Genomic DNA, 14453 nt, shown 5'->3' with positions numbered 1-14453 from the left:
CTCAGGCCAGGACGGGAGGGACTGTCATCAGGTTTTATTTTTTTTCAACACATTAAATAAGCTGAATATATTAACAAGTATTTCCAAGTATTATTAAAAATGCAGCTGCCTTCTCCTCTCCATTAGTGCCAAAAAGAGAAGGGTCAAGACGCCGGACTGACCCACACCGGACCAGCCCTACGCAGGGCAGGAGAGGAGAGGAGGGGATGGGTCAGGAATTTATCCTATCTCCCTGCCTCATCCCTCCAACACAACCCACGGCACTGTGCCCAACGCATGCCAGTTCCCCCCAGTTAGCAGAAGGAACTGGGCTTTCCCTTGCCAGCCTCACAAAGGCGCCCCCAGCCCAAATTCCCTTCACCCCAGCCCCGCATCTTCCTGCCATTCTACTTCTGTGCACCCACCCATGGCCAAGAGGTTGGGAAGCCAAGGGCTCGCCCCTCAGGACAGCAACGGGGCCAGGCAGGGAAGGGCAGAAAGCAGCAGCCCCTTATCGCACAGAGACCGGGCTGGGGACTGGACGACTCCCTCCTGCCTCCCAATGGCTTGGCAGCCCTCCCTGCAACATCGTACCACCCTGCCCCAAGGGTGCAGTGCTGCTCCTCGGCCTATATGGCTCCTAGAGGTCTGAAGGGCAGCCAGAACGTCCAGGTGGACCTGAAGTGCTCCTTGACCGCAGGGCCAGCCTCAGGACTGGGCTTCTGGCAATTTGAGGCTGGGCTCTGCCAGGCCTGGTGCCAGGCCCTTGCAGTGCTGGGGGTGCCTCTCCGGGCACTGCAGGCTCTTGGCCTCGCAGTTCAGGTTCTGGTAGCGGGGGGTGCTGGCGGCCGGCCGGTGGCAGACGGAAGCAAAGCTGAAGCTGAAGGGCCCCAGGCAGCAGGCGGGGCAGGCCAGCACCTCATCCTGCTCCATCACGCAGCTGCTGCTGGAGGGGCTGAGGGACAGCGTCGTGCCTGGGCGCTCCGTCTGCGCTCCCTCCACTGTGGGCGGCACGCTCAGCTCCGAGAAGCTGCCACCCCAGCCTTGCTGCTTGCTGTTATTGTTCAAGAGCAGTCCGTTGGGGGACCATGGCCGGGCCGCCGACACGGCCGTGCTGATGAAGCTGCCGTTGGTCAATGGGGGTGCCGGGCTGGCAAGCGCTGGGGCCGGGCTGTCCGGGCTGCAATCCATCTGCTCGCCTGCAGGGGAACCCGGAGGCTCTGGGGGAGTGCGGTTCAGGGCCAAGAGGGGACTGTGGGGTGGCTGTTCCCGGCGAGGCAGCTCTGGGGAGGCTGGCAGCGAGCGACACCTGCGCACGATGGCCACGGGCTCGGCAAAGTTGCACTGCATCTCCACGGTGGGCTCCGGCGTGATGGGGGTGCCGGGTGGAAGAGGCGAGGGGGGTGGCAGGTTGAAGGTCAGGGAGATCAAGGACTTGCTGGGTGTGTCAAAGAGCTTGATTCTTCCCCCCTTGAGGTCCTGGCGCTGTGAAAAGGGGTTGATGCGCTGCGGAGTGTCGTGGGCACGGGGCACGGTGGGTGATCGTGGGCAGAATACGTCTGACTGGCTGCGAGAGAGGGGCTGCTCTGGGGTTAACAGCCGCTGGCCAAGCAGGCCGGATGGGGTGTTGGGGAAGGAGACCTGCTTGGCCACTTGACCTGGATGCAAAAGGAAGGGGGGGCGTGTTAGAGGCATCCCAGAATGGCATCTCAGAGTGCCCTGAGCACTGCAAAAGCCGAATCTAGACCAGGAAACAGCTCAGCTGCAGCTGTTCCAAAGGGCGGAAAATCATGCATGTTCCTCCCCTCCCCACCCCCATGGCTCAGAGGCCCAGGAGAAAAGTCCTCCTCTGCCCCCAACTCAAGACAAGCGTGCGATGCCTTCCAAAGCTGCCCATTTCCGTCCTGCCCAACTTCGCCCCTTCCCAGCATCCAGGAGAGTTTCTGTAATCTCCATTGGGAAAAAAAAAACCCCAACCATGCAATCCATACTTCTAAGGGGGGGCAACGTCTCCACCTCTTGCCCACCCCCCTCCCTCTCCTGAGAGAGGCTACCGTTCAGCGTGGCTGCCGAGTTTGCTGGGAGGGCTGTCCCGTCGTCCTTCGGCCGAGCTAGGCTGGGGTCTCCCACCGTCAGCAGCATGGCCTCCAGGCGCTGGACGATCTCCAGGAAGGAGGGCCGGGCCGTGGGCTCCATCTGGGGGCAGGAGAAGAGAGCACACCGGTGGATCATCTCTTTTGGGTCAAGCGGGAAGAGGCAAGCCCAGGTTATGGTGGAGGGCAAGCAGCCTCTGTGTGTCTCCGTGGTCACCTTTAGCACCAGCTCATTATTCGGCCTTTTCTGGTGGAGCAGAGCAGCCTCCCCTCCTTAGGAACCCCCCCCCCCAGACAGGCCCTGCCCCCATCCAGCTCAGCCTGATCTATGCAATTGAGCAGCCCCCAAATCCCCCCCCCCAGCAGAATTCAGAAAGACAGGCTGCCTGGTTGCTTTGGCCCTGGACAATAAAACAGCAGCCCAAGTGGGGATGCCCAGCCCTCTGCCGAATGGGCAGCTTTGCAAGGGAGTTGCTGGGCGTGAGGGCCCCCCTCAGGGCTTTCTCCTACCCCAGTTCTAGTCCCTCCCCTCTTCCTTGGTGAGGGGGTGCCAGGACCCACCTTGCAGGAGTGGAAGGCCAAATGGAGAAAAGCTGCTGGACAGTCGGCTCCCACCAGGTTGCAGAACGCAGCCACATCGAGGCCAAAGTCCTGAGGAGAGGAAGGGTGAAGGGAGGGAGGGGCTGGGGAAGAAGCCCCCCCCCAAAGATGCTCTTTGGGAAGCAGGACCAGGGAGCCAGCAGCCATGCTGCCTGGCCTCACCCAATTGCAGGCACATCCCCCACCCCTCCACACAAATTCAAGGGGAAAAGCCTTCCCCACTCCAGCCCTCCCCCACAATGCACAGGGCTTCCGGGGAGACCGTTGGTGGCTGCCCTTGGTTTGCTTATGGGCTGGAGGGGCAGGGAGGGCACAGAGCCCTGGTTCTTATGCTGCAAACAGGCTGGCAGCAACATGCACCGGCTGGAGCTCCCAAATGGAAGATGCTCCCCCAGAGAGTTCAGCCTTACCCCACCTGCCCCCCAGGACCCTGTCCCGAAGACCCGGGCGTCTCAATAGGGATGCCAGGGGGAGCCGGGTCAAGATGCCCCCGAGATACGGCCTGACACACAAGCAAGCAGCTGCGGCAGGAAAAGGCCTCTGAGTAGCAGCCAGGAAGAAGACCCCACCGGTTGGAGGGAGCCTGAGGGGGGCTTTTAAAAGAGTGACCATTTTAGCATTTGGCTTTCTGGAATCACCCTGTGGCTTTTAGCACTTTGGGAGGCAAAGACGGCTCAGCTGCAGCCGACACAAAGAGCGGCGGGCAAGGGGCACTTTGAAGCCAACGCAGCCTCTGCCAGCCAAGCTCCATGCCCGGAACTTCAATCCCCCCCCTGCTCCCCCCACCGTCCCTAAAGGCCTTTACATAATCAGCCCCTCTCCCCACTGCCGGCAAGCTGGTCTTGACAGGTGCACTGGGTTCAAATGGTGCGCTCATCCAATTAGCCCACCCAAAACTAGCCAGGGTGTAAAACTGGTGAGGCTTCCTAGGACTCCTGACACCAATGGAGCCAAACGTTGCTGGGCTCCGGCGCTTCTTCATGGTGCCTCATGGTTGTGTTGGTTCACACAGGCGCCCCCACCCCCCTCCTTGAAATCTGATCACCTGCCAGGGACTCACAAAGCATTCAGGGACTGACCCGAGAAAGGATCCCTCTTAGAGCTCAGCCCCCTCCCTTCCGTGCCCTCCAGCCCCCTCTGAGCTCCTCCTGCCCGGAGGAAGCCAACCCCCTCGCCCGCTTTGTGCTTCAAGCTTTAAGCTCTGCCCGAGGGGCCCCGGCAGCCTCCCCTCTTGCTGGGGCTGCAGAGGGATGTGAGTGGGAGGCTTACCTCAGTGCGAGGCAGGTAGTCGGGGTCAGCCGGCACCCGCGCGATGATCTCACAGAGGATGATGCCATAGGCAAAGACGTCCGCCTGCGGGAGACACAGTGGGGTGGTCTCGGAGGGTTTGGGGGCAGCCCTGGAGCTCAGGGGCCAGGGAGAACTGCGCCAGGGACGGGGCAAGCAGGTGCCCTCGTCCTTCCCCCCCCCCCGTGGTCTCCTTCCCATTGTTACTGCTTGTTGTGAGGCTCACCTTCTCGTTGTATAGCTCCCCATGCAGGACCTCGGGGGCCATCCAATACGGAGAGCCCACCACAGCCAGGGGCTCCTTTTCACCACCCTCACTGCAAGGAGGAGGGGGAGAGGCTGTGTAAAGGCAGGATCATGGTGGGGAGGGGAAGGCGGGAGGGGAGTCAACAGAAGCAGCAAATCCTAGCTCACCTGTAGGTGGGGATCTTCTCTGCCAGGCCAAAGTCGGCCACCACGGCTGTGTAGCCATTGTCCTCACACCTGACCAGGCAGTTCTGGCGGGGGGGAGGGGTACATTTGAGAGGCCATTCCAGGTAAAAGGCAGCTCCCAGGATGGGGCATCTCTGACCAGACAACCCCCCCACCCAGGAACTAAGGAGAGGGTTTATGGGGGGGACCAGAGCAAAGACTCTGCTCCTCCTTCTCTGGGCCCTAGAAAGGTGGGAGACCCCAGGGCAGGAGCCGTTCCTTTCCAGGGAAGCCCTTTAGAGCCCCCCTCCTCCAATCAGCGCGACCCCTGGTGTCAAGCTGCCCCACCACTCATCCCGGATCCAGTTGGGGATTTCCCCCCCCCAAACTCATCTGCCCACTTTGAGGCACAGGTGTGGGTGCGGTGCAGCAGAGCCCCCCCCACCTTGGAGGTCAGGTCCCGGTGAAAGATGCCCTTGCTGTGCAGGTAGCAGAGCCCCCGGGCGATGTCCAGGGCCAGCTTGAGGCGGACAGGCCAGGGGAGCGGGGTGGGGCTGTCGAGCAGCTGCTCCAGGTTGCCCCCATTGATGTACTGCAGGGAGAGAAAGAAGAGCAAGTTGTGGGGCCCTTTGTCCCCTGGAACAGCTGGGCCCTTGGCAGGTTCTTGATGCCCGCCCCTAACACTCACCTCTGTCAGTGCATGCAGCTGGCCTTGGTGGACGCAGACCCCCATGAACCTGGCAGAGGAAGAAGAGAGGAGCCATCGGCAGTGAGACCCCTGCCTTGGGCCCCATAGACCCCCCTCGTGGCTTCCCTCTGTCACCAGCATCCCTGGGAAAAAAGGAGTTGGACCACCCCTGCTCTGCCCTGGACACTGGGCACCATGCTCACCAGTGGTGGGTTGCTACCAGTTTGCCCTGGATCAGGCAAATCAATAGTGGCGACAGCGGCGGGAGGCTCCGCCCACCCACCCAGATGCTTCTGCGCATGCACAGAGGTTAGCAACGGGTTTTGAAACCTACCCCTGATGCTCACCCCACCCCCACCCCCAGGGGATGCTCTAGGTGGGGTTCTCAAGCTATTTGGGGGGGGACCAGGGGACCCCAGCAGGAGGGGCCAGGAGCTGGTGTGGAGCCTCCCAGCACTTCCTGCAGTTGACCCCTGAACCTTTACGCCTGACCCTCCTGAGATATGCTGGGCCCTCCACCCCAGCATGCCCCTTTCTTCCAGGCAGGGGGACCCCAAGCCCACCAGCCCCCCTGCCCTACCGGAGGATGTTGGGGTGGCAGAGCCGGTTCATCAGCTGCACCTCGCGCAGCATGTTCCCTCGGTTGCTGGTCAGCTTGTTCATCTTCAGCACCAGGACTTGTCCCGACTGACGGTGCCTCACCTGTGGGGACAGCCGGCCATCACTGTGGCTGGGGTCTCGGCACCCACCCTGGCTCTACAGCTGGCACAGAGGGGAAACCCCGTCTAGACGTCACGCCACGGAACCGGCTCCAGCAGCTTCTAGGTTGTGAGCACTCGGTGCTCAAAGGCCTTGAGTGGCAGAGCTCGGCATGCTCTCAAATGTCCACGCAATCTGTACCTAGGCTGGGAATCATGGGAACTGAAGTCCAGTGCACCAAGGAGTGCCAGCTTCTGAATCTGCCAGAGCTACAAAACCAGCCAGCAGCCAGAAAGAGGCTCAAAGCTTTGGAGCTGCCTGAGGTCAATCCTCCATCCACCAATGACTTCTACCCCAGGGTGTCCCAACTGTGGATTTTGAGAGGATGTGGACCCCCAGAATTCCCCAGCCAGCATGGTCTCAGCCCCATCTTCTGGGAGTCCACACCCCCTCAAGTGCCACGGTTGGGAAATCTGCTGAGTCCAGCCAAAGAGTTTCCACACATATCTAACAAAGTTGCCATCATACACACACCCCCATTTTGCTGGAGCCCCTCCCCCAAATTGCCTATGGCTTCACATTCAGGGAGACACATTCATTCACATTTGAGGAGGGCCCAGACAGTTAGGGAAGTGTGAAGTGTGAAACGAAAGAGGGGGAGCAGAAGGAAGGGGTGGATAGGGAAGTAAGAATCCCCCCCCCCCGTGTGCAATGGCTTCTGGTTCCAAAGGCTTCTCACATTCTAGCATAATTGCAGATTTGGTCTGTAAATTATTGATTTATGGCCCTTGGCCCAACCCTTGGCAGAAGCCTCACAGAGATGAAGAACAAAGGAAGGTGGCATTCCTGCCCAGAGGCTGAGAAGCAGAAGGGCAGGGCAGGGCAGGGCTGCCAAGGGGCCTCAGGAGGCGCCCAAAGCCAGGCCACATGAAGAGTACCAACCTGCCACCCTACTCACTTCCCTTCCCTATCTTCCAGCGGCCTCTGCTTTAGGACAGCCATCCAGGCGCATCAGAACAGCTTTGACCACCCCACATGGGGTTAACGGGGCAGGAAAAAGGGGGGAGGCCAAGCAAGCCAATGCTCAAAACCCCATTCCCCCAGTGATGCCATCAACCGGGCAGATAGACAAGGTGAAGGGCACCGGCCCAAGTGGCACACCTGCGCTCTTTCAGGGCCAGGAGTCTCCACTGGGGACCTCCCCCTCGGCTCCATTCACAGCACCACAGTGGCAAAGCACAAGACTGTGCAGGTGCCCACTGGGGTCTTTGCCCAGAGGGTAAAAGCCCTACAGCCTGCTGCCAGTTTTGGTGGCCAAAAGGGGCACCTTTATTGATTTATAAATCATATTTATATAGCTGCATCTCTCACCGAATGCGACCCTGGGCAGCCTAGCATAAAACCATAAAAGAACCCCGCAAAACCCACAGAGCATAGATTTTGGGGTCGTTTCCCCACTGTGGAAGGTCAGGCCTTTCCCCAACGCAGCCCAGCCAGACCGGACTGTGGGAGGTGGAGGTGGGGGTGGCTGGGAACTGACCCCAGACAGAGGCTGAGTCTGCACCAGCCACAGCAGAAACCCCCTCACTCCCCAAGGGCCAGCGAGCAGCCTGCAGCCCTCATGGCCTGTTGAACAGCTGCCCGGACAGGCCCGGCCATCTCACTGTCCCCCTGCCCCCTCCTTCCAGTGGAGCCTGCCTCCCTCTCAAATTCCTGGGCTCTGCAGCCAGAGTCCATTCCTGCCCTTTTTAGTCCATGCCTCAGTCCTCCCTCCGCTGCGCCTGCTTCCCACACCCCGTCCTCCTGGCCCTGGATGCGACTGCCCCCCCACCACTCTGGGAGTGGCCTGGGTTGTGCAACCAGGAGCCCAAGCACAGACTCTCAGGGGGTGGGGGGAGTGCAGAAGCGACACCCTTCCTTTTAGGTTGGAGCCCACTACCCCCCTTTTCTTAGCAAGCAATAGGGAACCTCCATGCCAAAGGAGGAGCTCCAGATGCCCCCTCTCCATCCACCACGTGCCCAGCCTGGCACAGCTCTCTGCCCCTGCTGCCCCAAGGAGGAGCTGTGCTGGCAGGGGATGCCCAGGATCAGAGGGGGTCACCTCACCCAAACGTGGACCCTGTCCTCTGTCTGCCCTGAAGCTGCCCCTGTGGGACTGAGCTCCATAGGGGAGATACAGGCAGGGCCTCTGAAGGAGGGAAGACAGCTGCCTGGCATGTCTGCTGCCCCCACTGCCCCCCCCCAACATGAGGCAATGCTCCTGCCAGCCACAAAACTGCTCTCAGCAGACCCCTGGAGGTCCGGGAAGATGGAAAGCCCCTCCTCCTCATGGGGACCCTTCCTGGCCCTCCAGCAAGAGCTGCCTTTCCTTCTCACCCCTCCGGGTCAGCCCAGACCCACAGCGGGAGAACCTCTGCCTGCCAGGAAGTGCCATCCCACTGAAGTGGGCAGCATGGCCAGTGGGCGCCTCCTGCATGTCGCCTTCCCAGGGCAGAAGCTGCTTCTAGACGGAGGGCAGGCCCAGTCCTCCGACTGCCCCCCCCCCGATTTTCTTGGGGAGCATTTAAAGTTTGGAGCCACCTTACCACCTGGCCCCACGGCAGAAGAGCCAAGGATGGATCTGCACCCCAGCTCTGCCCTGAAGCACAGCTGGCAACCAACAATTGCCATCATACAAATTAAACCACCTCAAACATCACAATGGAAAGTGAAAGCCTGATTTGCACAACACACTATTCTCAATCCACGAGTGTGTGAACCCGGCCAATTCCTGCCTAAAAACAAATGAGGAGGGTTTAGCCATTCACATGGATTGTCTCCCCTTTCCCCCCCCCCCAACAATTCTGGACAAGAGCCCACCTCATCTCTCCCCCTGGTTTTCTGCTGGGTTTTCCAGCCTTCTCCCTCCCAGGCCACACCAAGGCCAGCCAACAGCTGTGGCCGAAGCGCCTCCGTGTCCAGAGAGGGAGATGCACACAGGACCTCCGTGAGGGCATCCCCAGGAGACTGCAGGCAAGCCTTTGGGGGGCTGAGAGTCTGGCCTCCAGCTGCAGAGAGAAGGAAGGAAACAGGCAGATGCCATGGAGGGTGGGGGACCCCTCGGGAGGAGAGCAGTGGCCCTTTGGTGCCACACAGGCTGGCAGGACCTGTGAGGGGACAGCACAACAGCCAGACCATCCGCAGAGCAGCCAAACATCCCCTGACTTCTCTGGCGCACCTGGTCCCATCGGGGGGCCCAGCAGGACTCTGGGGGCCCCAGTAGCTGCACCAGGGAGGAAGAGCGATCAGGAAAGCTTTCCCCCAAAGAAGCTGGACAGGCTGTGAACTGCAACGGTCAGCGTCTCCCCCCCCCCCAGGACGGTTCTCTTCCTGCAGGGTGAGAGCGCCACAAGGGTGGCAGACTGCAGCCTTCGCCAATTCGCCATGGCAAAAGGGAGCATAAAATAAAACCCAGTTGGCATTTTTCTGAGCAAAACCGAGAATGCTTTCTGGAAGGCCAGACTTGCTGCCCCGTGATCCCCCACTGGTGCCCCAAAGCGACCCATGGCTCCTGTCAGGAGACATCAGTGCCCAGAGTGTGCTGGGGCAGAGCCAGTCCCAGGAAGACTATGGGGTTTGGACCTCTGGACACACCAGAGCCTTCCTTCTAAGAGACCACCCTGGCCTCCTCTTATTCTCCCCACCCCCACTACCCTGTTCCAAGCCTCCGAAATTCCCCATCTCACTTTTACTATCCGCACAACAGCATTCATACTGTATGCTCAGCTTGGCATAGGTGAAGCAGGTACATGGAGAGACTCCAGCCTGCTTGCTCTGTTCAGATGTTGTGCGCTTGAAAATGGAAAGAGATTGGCAGAGGAGCTGGCCAAGGGCGGGGGGGGGAGGCAGGCCGGGGTGTGGCCCCAGCCCCAAAGCTCAGTGATGACCCCTCCGTCAGCTTCCGGGCCCTCCGGTGCTCCAGACAAAACCCCTTTAGACCACAGGCCCATCAAGGGGCAAGGCGGGCCCTGGACCGAGAGGGCAGAGATGGGCTCTGACTCGGTCCCCTCTGTTTGCCTACAGTCTGAGGAGCCCCACTCCCAGAAGTCTCTCTGTCCCCTGCCAAGCCCTTCCCACCCCAGTCACTGCTCAAGCATCCCAGAAGGCAAAGCCCCAGCTGGGCAGTTCAGAGCCCCTGTGCTAGCCCTGCGCCAGCCAACCTCAGGAGCCGAAGGTGCACCAGCTCCCCTCCCAGCACAAAGAGCCCGGGGGCTGGGGGCCAATTGCTTTGGCACTGCCTCATCACTTCACAGACTGGGCTGGCGAAGGGAGTGCCAGGGTGGCCCCTGTAAAAGGCAGGCAGGACAGCAGCCCCTCCCGGCCATCCGGCCATGGCCACATGCCATGCCCACTCTGGCAGCTGGCCTAGAATCCCAGAACATTCTTAGTGCTAGGCGCCACAAGGGCCACTCGCCCACCTCCAAGGCAGCCAGCTGGAGCACAGCCATGGCTCCCACACACACATGGAGCCCCCCCCTGCTCCCCAAGGGCCTAACCCGGCCCTCCAGCCCTCCAGCCCCCCACAGCTGCCCAGGGGACAGGTCCCAGGGAGTGGAGCTGCCAGCCCATGAGTCAGACCTCTCCCTGCTTTCCGCCTCTCTCAGCCTGAGCACAACACACACACACACACACAAACACACACACACAGCTCAGACTCCATCCTTGCCCTGGGCAAGCTACGTGCAGAGCCCACATCCTAAACTAAGACTCTGGGTCAGCCCCCACCTTTTCCTATTCAACTTCCACCCTTCAGGGGCTGGCAGAGCCTCAGCACCTGCCCTGATACCCCCAATACTGGCACTAGAGAGAGCCCCGCCCCAAATTATAGGACTGGATTTCCTGCCAGGAGACTGCAACCCCTGGCACAGCCCCTCCCTGGAGCAAACTGTCTTGACAGATAACCTCCCCATAACCTGCCCCCCCCCCCAAGGAAAGCTTCTTCCTCAGCTAATCCTGCAAGGCTTCGACCCCGAGGGCCACAGTCAGAGCCAGAGTGGGGCAGCCATGCCTCTCATCCCACACAAGTTGCAGGTAAGTCTCCAGGATGAGCACCCCTTTCACCCCCACGCCTCAGTAGGTGTGTCTCCAGGATGAGCACCAGAGGCTGACAAACTCTGGCAACTGCTCGATGGCAGCAGAGTATTAGCGGGTTTCAGGCTGGCCTGGCACAGCTCCCAGAACAGAGTTCATACAACGTACCCAACTTGGGTTCCTAAGCATAAATCCAGCTTCCGATTCACACATTACCCTAAACTAGAAATTAACCAAAGAAACTGGAATGCACACTAAGTAAGGGGCATCAACACCAGCTGAAAAACTAACCGGGACCCTCCCCAACGGAGCGCAGTGCCTGCAGCAATGCAGCCACTGGGCCTTAACGGACAAGCGCCAGTTGTGTGAACCCAAACTAGCTGTCTCAAAAGAGCAAGCCAAGCTGCACGCACAGGGCCCCCTGAGTTAAGCAGCGGCCATTTGGTGGCCCATGACCCAGCAGGGGGGGCAGCAAGGTGTCTCCTAGCAACAGAAGCCAGCCAGGCCAGGCAAAGGGGCCAATAGGGCCCTTGCAAGGGAGGAGACCCAGGGAGGACCTGGCAGAGCAGCCAAACCGACCTCCCCATCTGGGTGCCTGCCCAGCAGCCCTAGTGAGGCTGGCCCTGAGAGGAAGAGTGGGGAGCCCGCTCCCCCCACCAAAGCAGCAGCTCTGAAAAGCCACCCAGATCCAGGCTGGGGGAGGATTCGAAAAGGCTTGTTCCAGAGGGAGATGGACCCCCACCTTTGCTGCTGAACAACCACCACCCTCCCTGCACTGGCCAGGATAAGAGCGCCACCACTCGGCCCAGGAGTGTCCCCCACGCATCTGCCTACTCAGTGCAGAGCCCAGTCAACACTAAACCTTTGGGGGGCTAACCATGCTAACAAGAGCAGAAGCCAAACTAATGGAAAAGAGCAGCAGACAGTTCTGAAGAAAGACTCAACTCGGATATAAAACATCCTAAAAGAACACACACACACCGCCCCCCCCCCAATATGCATAACGCCTAGGGAATGACTTTGTCAAGAAAATAGATAAGGGGGGCTCTGGAGAGGTGGTGAGAGAAGGGCCACTTTCTGGTCCCAGAGGGGACCCCACTGAATCCAGGGGAGCTAGGGCATGCCCATCAGAGGGGCAGCAACAGCTCGAGGGAGGGGCCCTGGGAGAGCCATTCCAGACCATCTAGACCCCTTGGGTGCCCTTGTCCCTGCAACCAGCAGGTGGCACTTCTCTCCAAGGATCCCAGAGAATCAAGGTGAGCCAAACCCCCACAGAAAACGACTCTTTGGTGAAGACCCCACCCCAGACCCCACCCCTAAGTGCCCAAAGCGGATTGGCCTGTCTTCTGCCAAAGACTCCTGGTCCCACAAAGCTTCCTATACCTGGCCAAAGAGGCCAGGTGACCCCTTCCCTTCCCCACAGGGACCCTCCCTGTCCTAGCCAGAAATGCTTCCATCTTGGGCCATCCTCGGCCTGCTCTCGGTCTTTGCCTGAGTTGGGGGACCCCCTCCAGAGCAGAGCCGGCTCCCCTCCTGGGAGAGTTGGAAGGGCTGGCCAGCCAAGCGAGGACTCTCTGTGCACCCGTCTCAAAGAGAAGAGACTTTTCCCAGCCCAACTGGCCGAGCCACAGCCTGTCCTGGGACTACTCCCCCCACTCCTCCCCCAGCAGCAGAGGGGGCCTGGGCGCCCAGCCTCCCCTTCATTCAGCTCAGTCAATCTAAAGGAAAGCCCCACCCCCTTCTGGCACCACAGACTCTGCCATGTTCACAGCGTCCGTCCTGTGCCTCTTGCAGCTGGAAACTGGTCTGGTCACTGGAGTCATCCATGCCACCAAGGGTGGCTCTGCCGCGCAGGGTAACCCTCCAAACCAGGGGCTTCATCAGACCCCATCCAGCAAATCCCATCCAGGGTGCCAGTTTGAAGCAAGGGGTCTCTGGCTGGCTGGTCACAGCAGGCAATTTGCCCACCGTTGGTTACCAGCCAAGGCTTTGCCTCTGCCAAGATGTTAAGCACCTGTCTTGGGCTGCAGATCCCTCTTGTTAACTCTGCAGGTGGACAGAGGACCAGGCAGCTGGCAAAGCGCCAGAGGGGCACAGGGTTACATCAACACTAAGTGTAAGTTGACACTGAGGCCATCTGTCCAGCCTGAGCACAAATGGGGAAAACAAGTATGTCCGAATCCAGCCCCCTCCTTGAGGGGGGGGGCACAGAGGTTCTTGGTAAGGCCAGGGGAGGCTGCATTTAAGGGCTCCTGGGCTGAAGGGGAGCACGGCAGCTCTTTGTCACTTGGTGGCCCCCAACCAAGGCCAGGGGGAGGCATTTGCCCCCGAGCCCCCTCCAATATGACCTGCCCTGGAGGAGGAGAGCAGCAGTGGGGCACCATAGCCAGAGAACCTGCCGGACACCCCAAGGCACCGGGGCCGGCTGGGTCCACAGCTCTGCCCATTCATCAGTCATAACAAGGAAGCCTCCATAGCTGACAAAACTGCCAAAGCCTCTGGCTGCCTGGGCCAGGAACCCTCCTAATGCCACCGCCAAATATTAAGCCTTCTCCAGGGCTGGGCTGGTCCGGCCGCGGCTCTTGGCCTGCAGAGCCAACTGGGGCTTCTGCCAGGGCTGCCGGCCGCGGGGTCCTTCCGGGACCACGAGGGAGCCCGCTGTCAGCCTCAGCCGCCCGCAGCCCGGAGGAAGCAGCCGGCGGCCGAGAGGGGCTCCGGTCGGAGCGCGGGGATTCTGATCCCTGGCGGAATAAAGGAAGCCGCCGGACTTTGGCGGTTCCCCCCGGAGCTCCTTCGAGAGCCCGGCCGGCCCCGAGCCACCCGGCAGTAAACAGAAGCCAGCCTTCTCTGGGCCACGGGGAGGGGGCGGCAGAGCTGCAGCGGGGAAGAAGAGCCCTTCCCCGCGCGGGGCCGGACAGCCCTGCCCGTCCCGGCGGATGCTTCCCTCCGCCGACCCCGGCCGGGAGGGAGGGAAGGAGGGAGGGCGGCCGGGAGGGGCAGCGGGCGGAGGCGCGGCGGGGACTCACCTTGAAGACCTCGGAGAAGAAGCCGGCGCCGATCTTCTCGCAGTAGAAGTCGTCGAGGCGCGCCAGAGTGGAGACGGCGCTGCGCAGCGCCCGGTAGGAGGAAGGCCGCAGCCGGCCGGCCGCCTGCCAGCCCCCCGGGCCCGGCGCCTCCCCCTCGGCCTCGTCCAGCCGCAGGGAGAGCCCGGGCCGGCGCGGCAGCTTCTCCCGCTCCATGCCCGGAGTGCCCCAAGGCCATGCGCGGGGGCGGGCGGGCGGCGGGCGGGGGCCGCGGGAGGGCTGCGCTGCGCCCCCGGACGCCGCGGGCTTCGGCCTCCGGAGAGCTCGGCTGCTCTGCGGCCCGCCAGCTGCCGCCCGTCGGAGGCGGAGCCGCGGCGGGCGGAGCGACTCTTAACTCCTCGGCTGCCGCGGCTGGAGCGAAGCGCGGCGGCGTCTGACAGAGCTCGGCGTCCCGGGCGCGGCCGGGAGGCGCGGCCGTGGCTCAGCCTGCGCCCGCCTGGCCCTCTCCGCGGTCCGCACCCGTCCGGCGGCGCCCCATCCTTGGGCCGTGGCCGAGCGCTGTCCGAGGCCCGAGGAGGCTGCAGCCGGCAGGGAAGCCGGCCC

The 14453-nt window shown here is 61.5% G+C and overlaps 1 protein-coding gene across 2 annotated transcripts; it reads right to left on the bottom strand.

Moving 5' to 3' along the window:
* Positions 1–14: 14 nt before the first annotated feature.
* On the bottom strand, positions 15–14201 carry TESK1 (testis associated actin remodelling kinase 1). Of its 2 annotated transcripts, none has more exons than XM_058172489.1 (10): positions 13854–14201; positions 5639–5760; positions 5059–5107; positions 4816–4962; positions 4374–4456; positions 4186–4276; positions 3942–4025; positions 2634–2723; positions 2034–2175; positions 15–1637 (listed from the first exon to the last, which is right to left on the bottom strand). In XM_058172489.1, exons 1-10 carry the CDS (start codon positions 14064–14066, stop codon positions 688–690), a joined length of 1971 nt encoding a protein of 656 aa, XP_058028472.1. In that variant the 5' UTR covers positions 14067–14201; the 3' UTR covers positions 15–687. The 2 variants fall into 2 exon arrangements, with proteins under 2 accessions (XP_058028472.1, XP_058028473.1); XM_058172490.1 differs by having other exon boundaries at positions 5639–5820; positions 13854–13969.
* Between the last annotated feature and the right edge of the window lie 252 nt (positions 14202–14453).

Source organism: Ahaetulla prasina, chromosome 2, assembly GCF_028640845.1.
Source record: "Ahaetulla prasina isolate Xishuangbanna chromosome 2, ASM2864084v1, whole genome shotgun sequence".
Classification (NCBI taxonomy): Eukaryota; Metazoa; Chordata; class Lepidosauria; order Squamata; family Colubridae; genus Ahaetulla; species Ahaetulla prasina.
Note: the sequence above shows the minus strand (reverse complement) of the source record. Positions and strands in the feature narration are given on the sequence as shown.

Bases quoted from the DNA above. Each gene is read 5' to 3' on its own strand.
- TESK1 (XM_058172489.1), bottom strand. From the start codon at position 14,066: ATGGAGCGGGAGAAGCTGCCGCGCCGGCCCGGGCTCTCCCTGCGGCTG. The intron at 5,761-13,853 runs GTGAGTCCCCGC...CTGTCCCCACAG, and splicing joins TCTTCTCCGAGGTCTTCAAG to GTGAGGCACCGTCAGTCGGG. The intron at 4,026-4,185 runs GTGAGCCTCACA...TGTCTCCCGCAG, and splicing joins GGGAGCTATACAACGAGAAG to GCGGACGTCTTTGCCTATGG.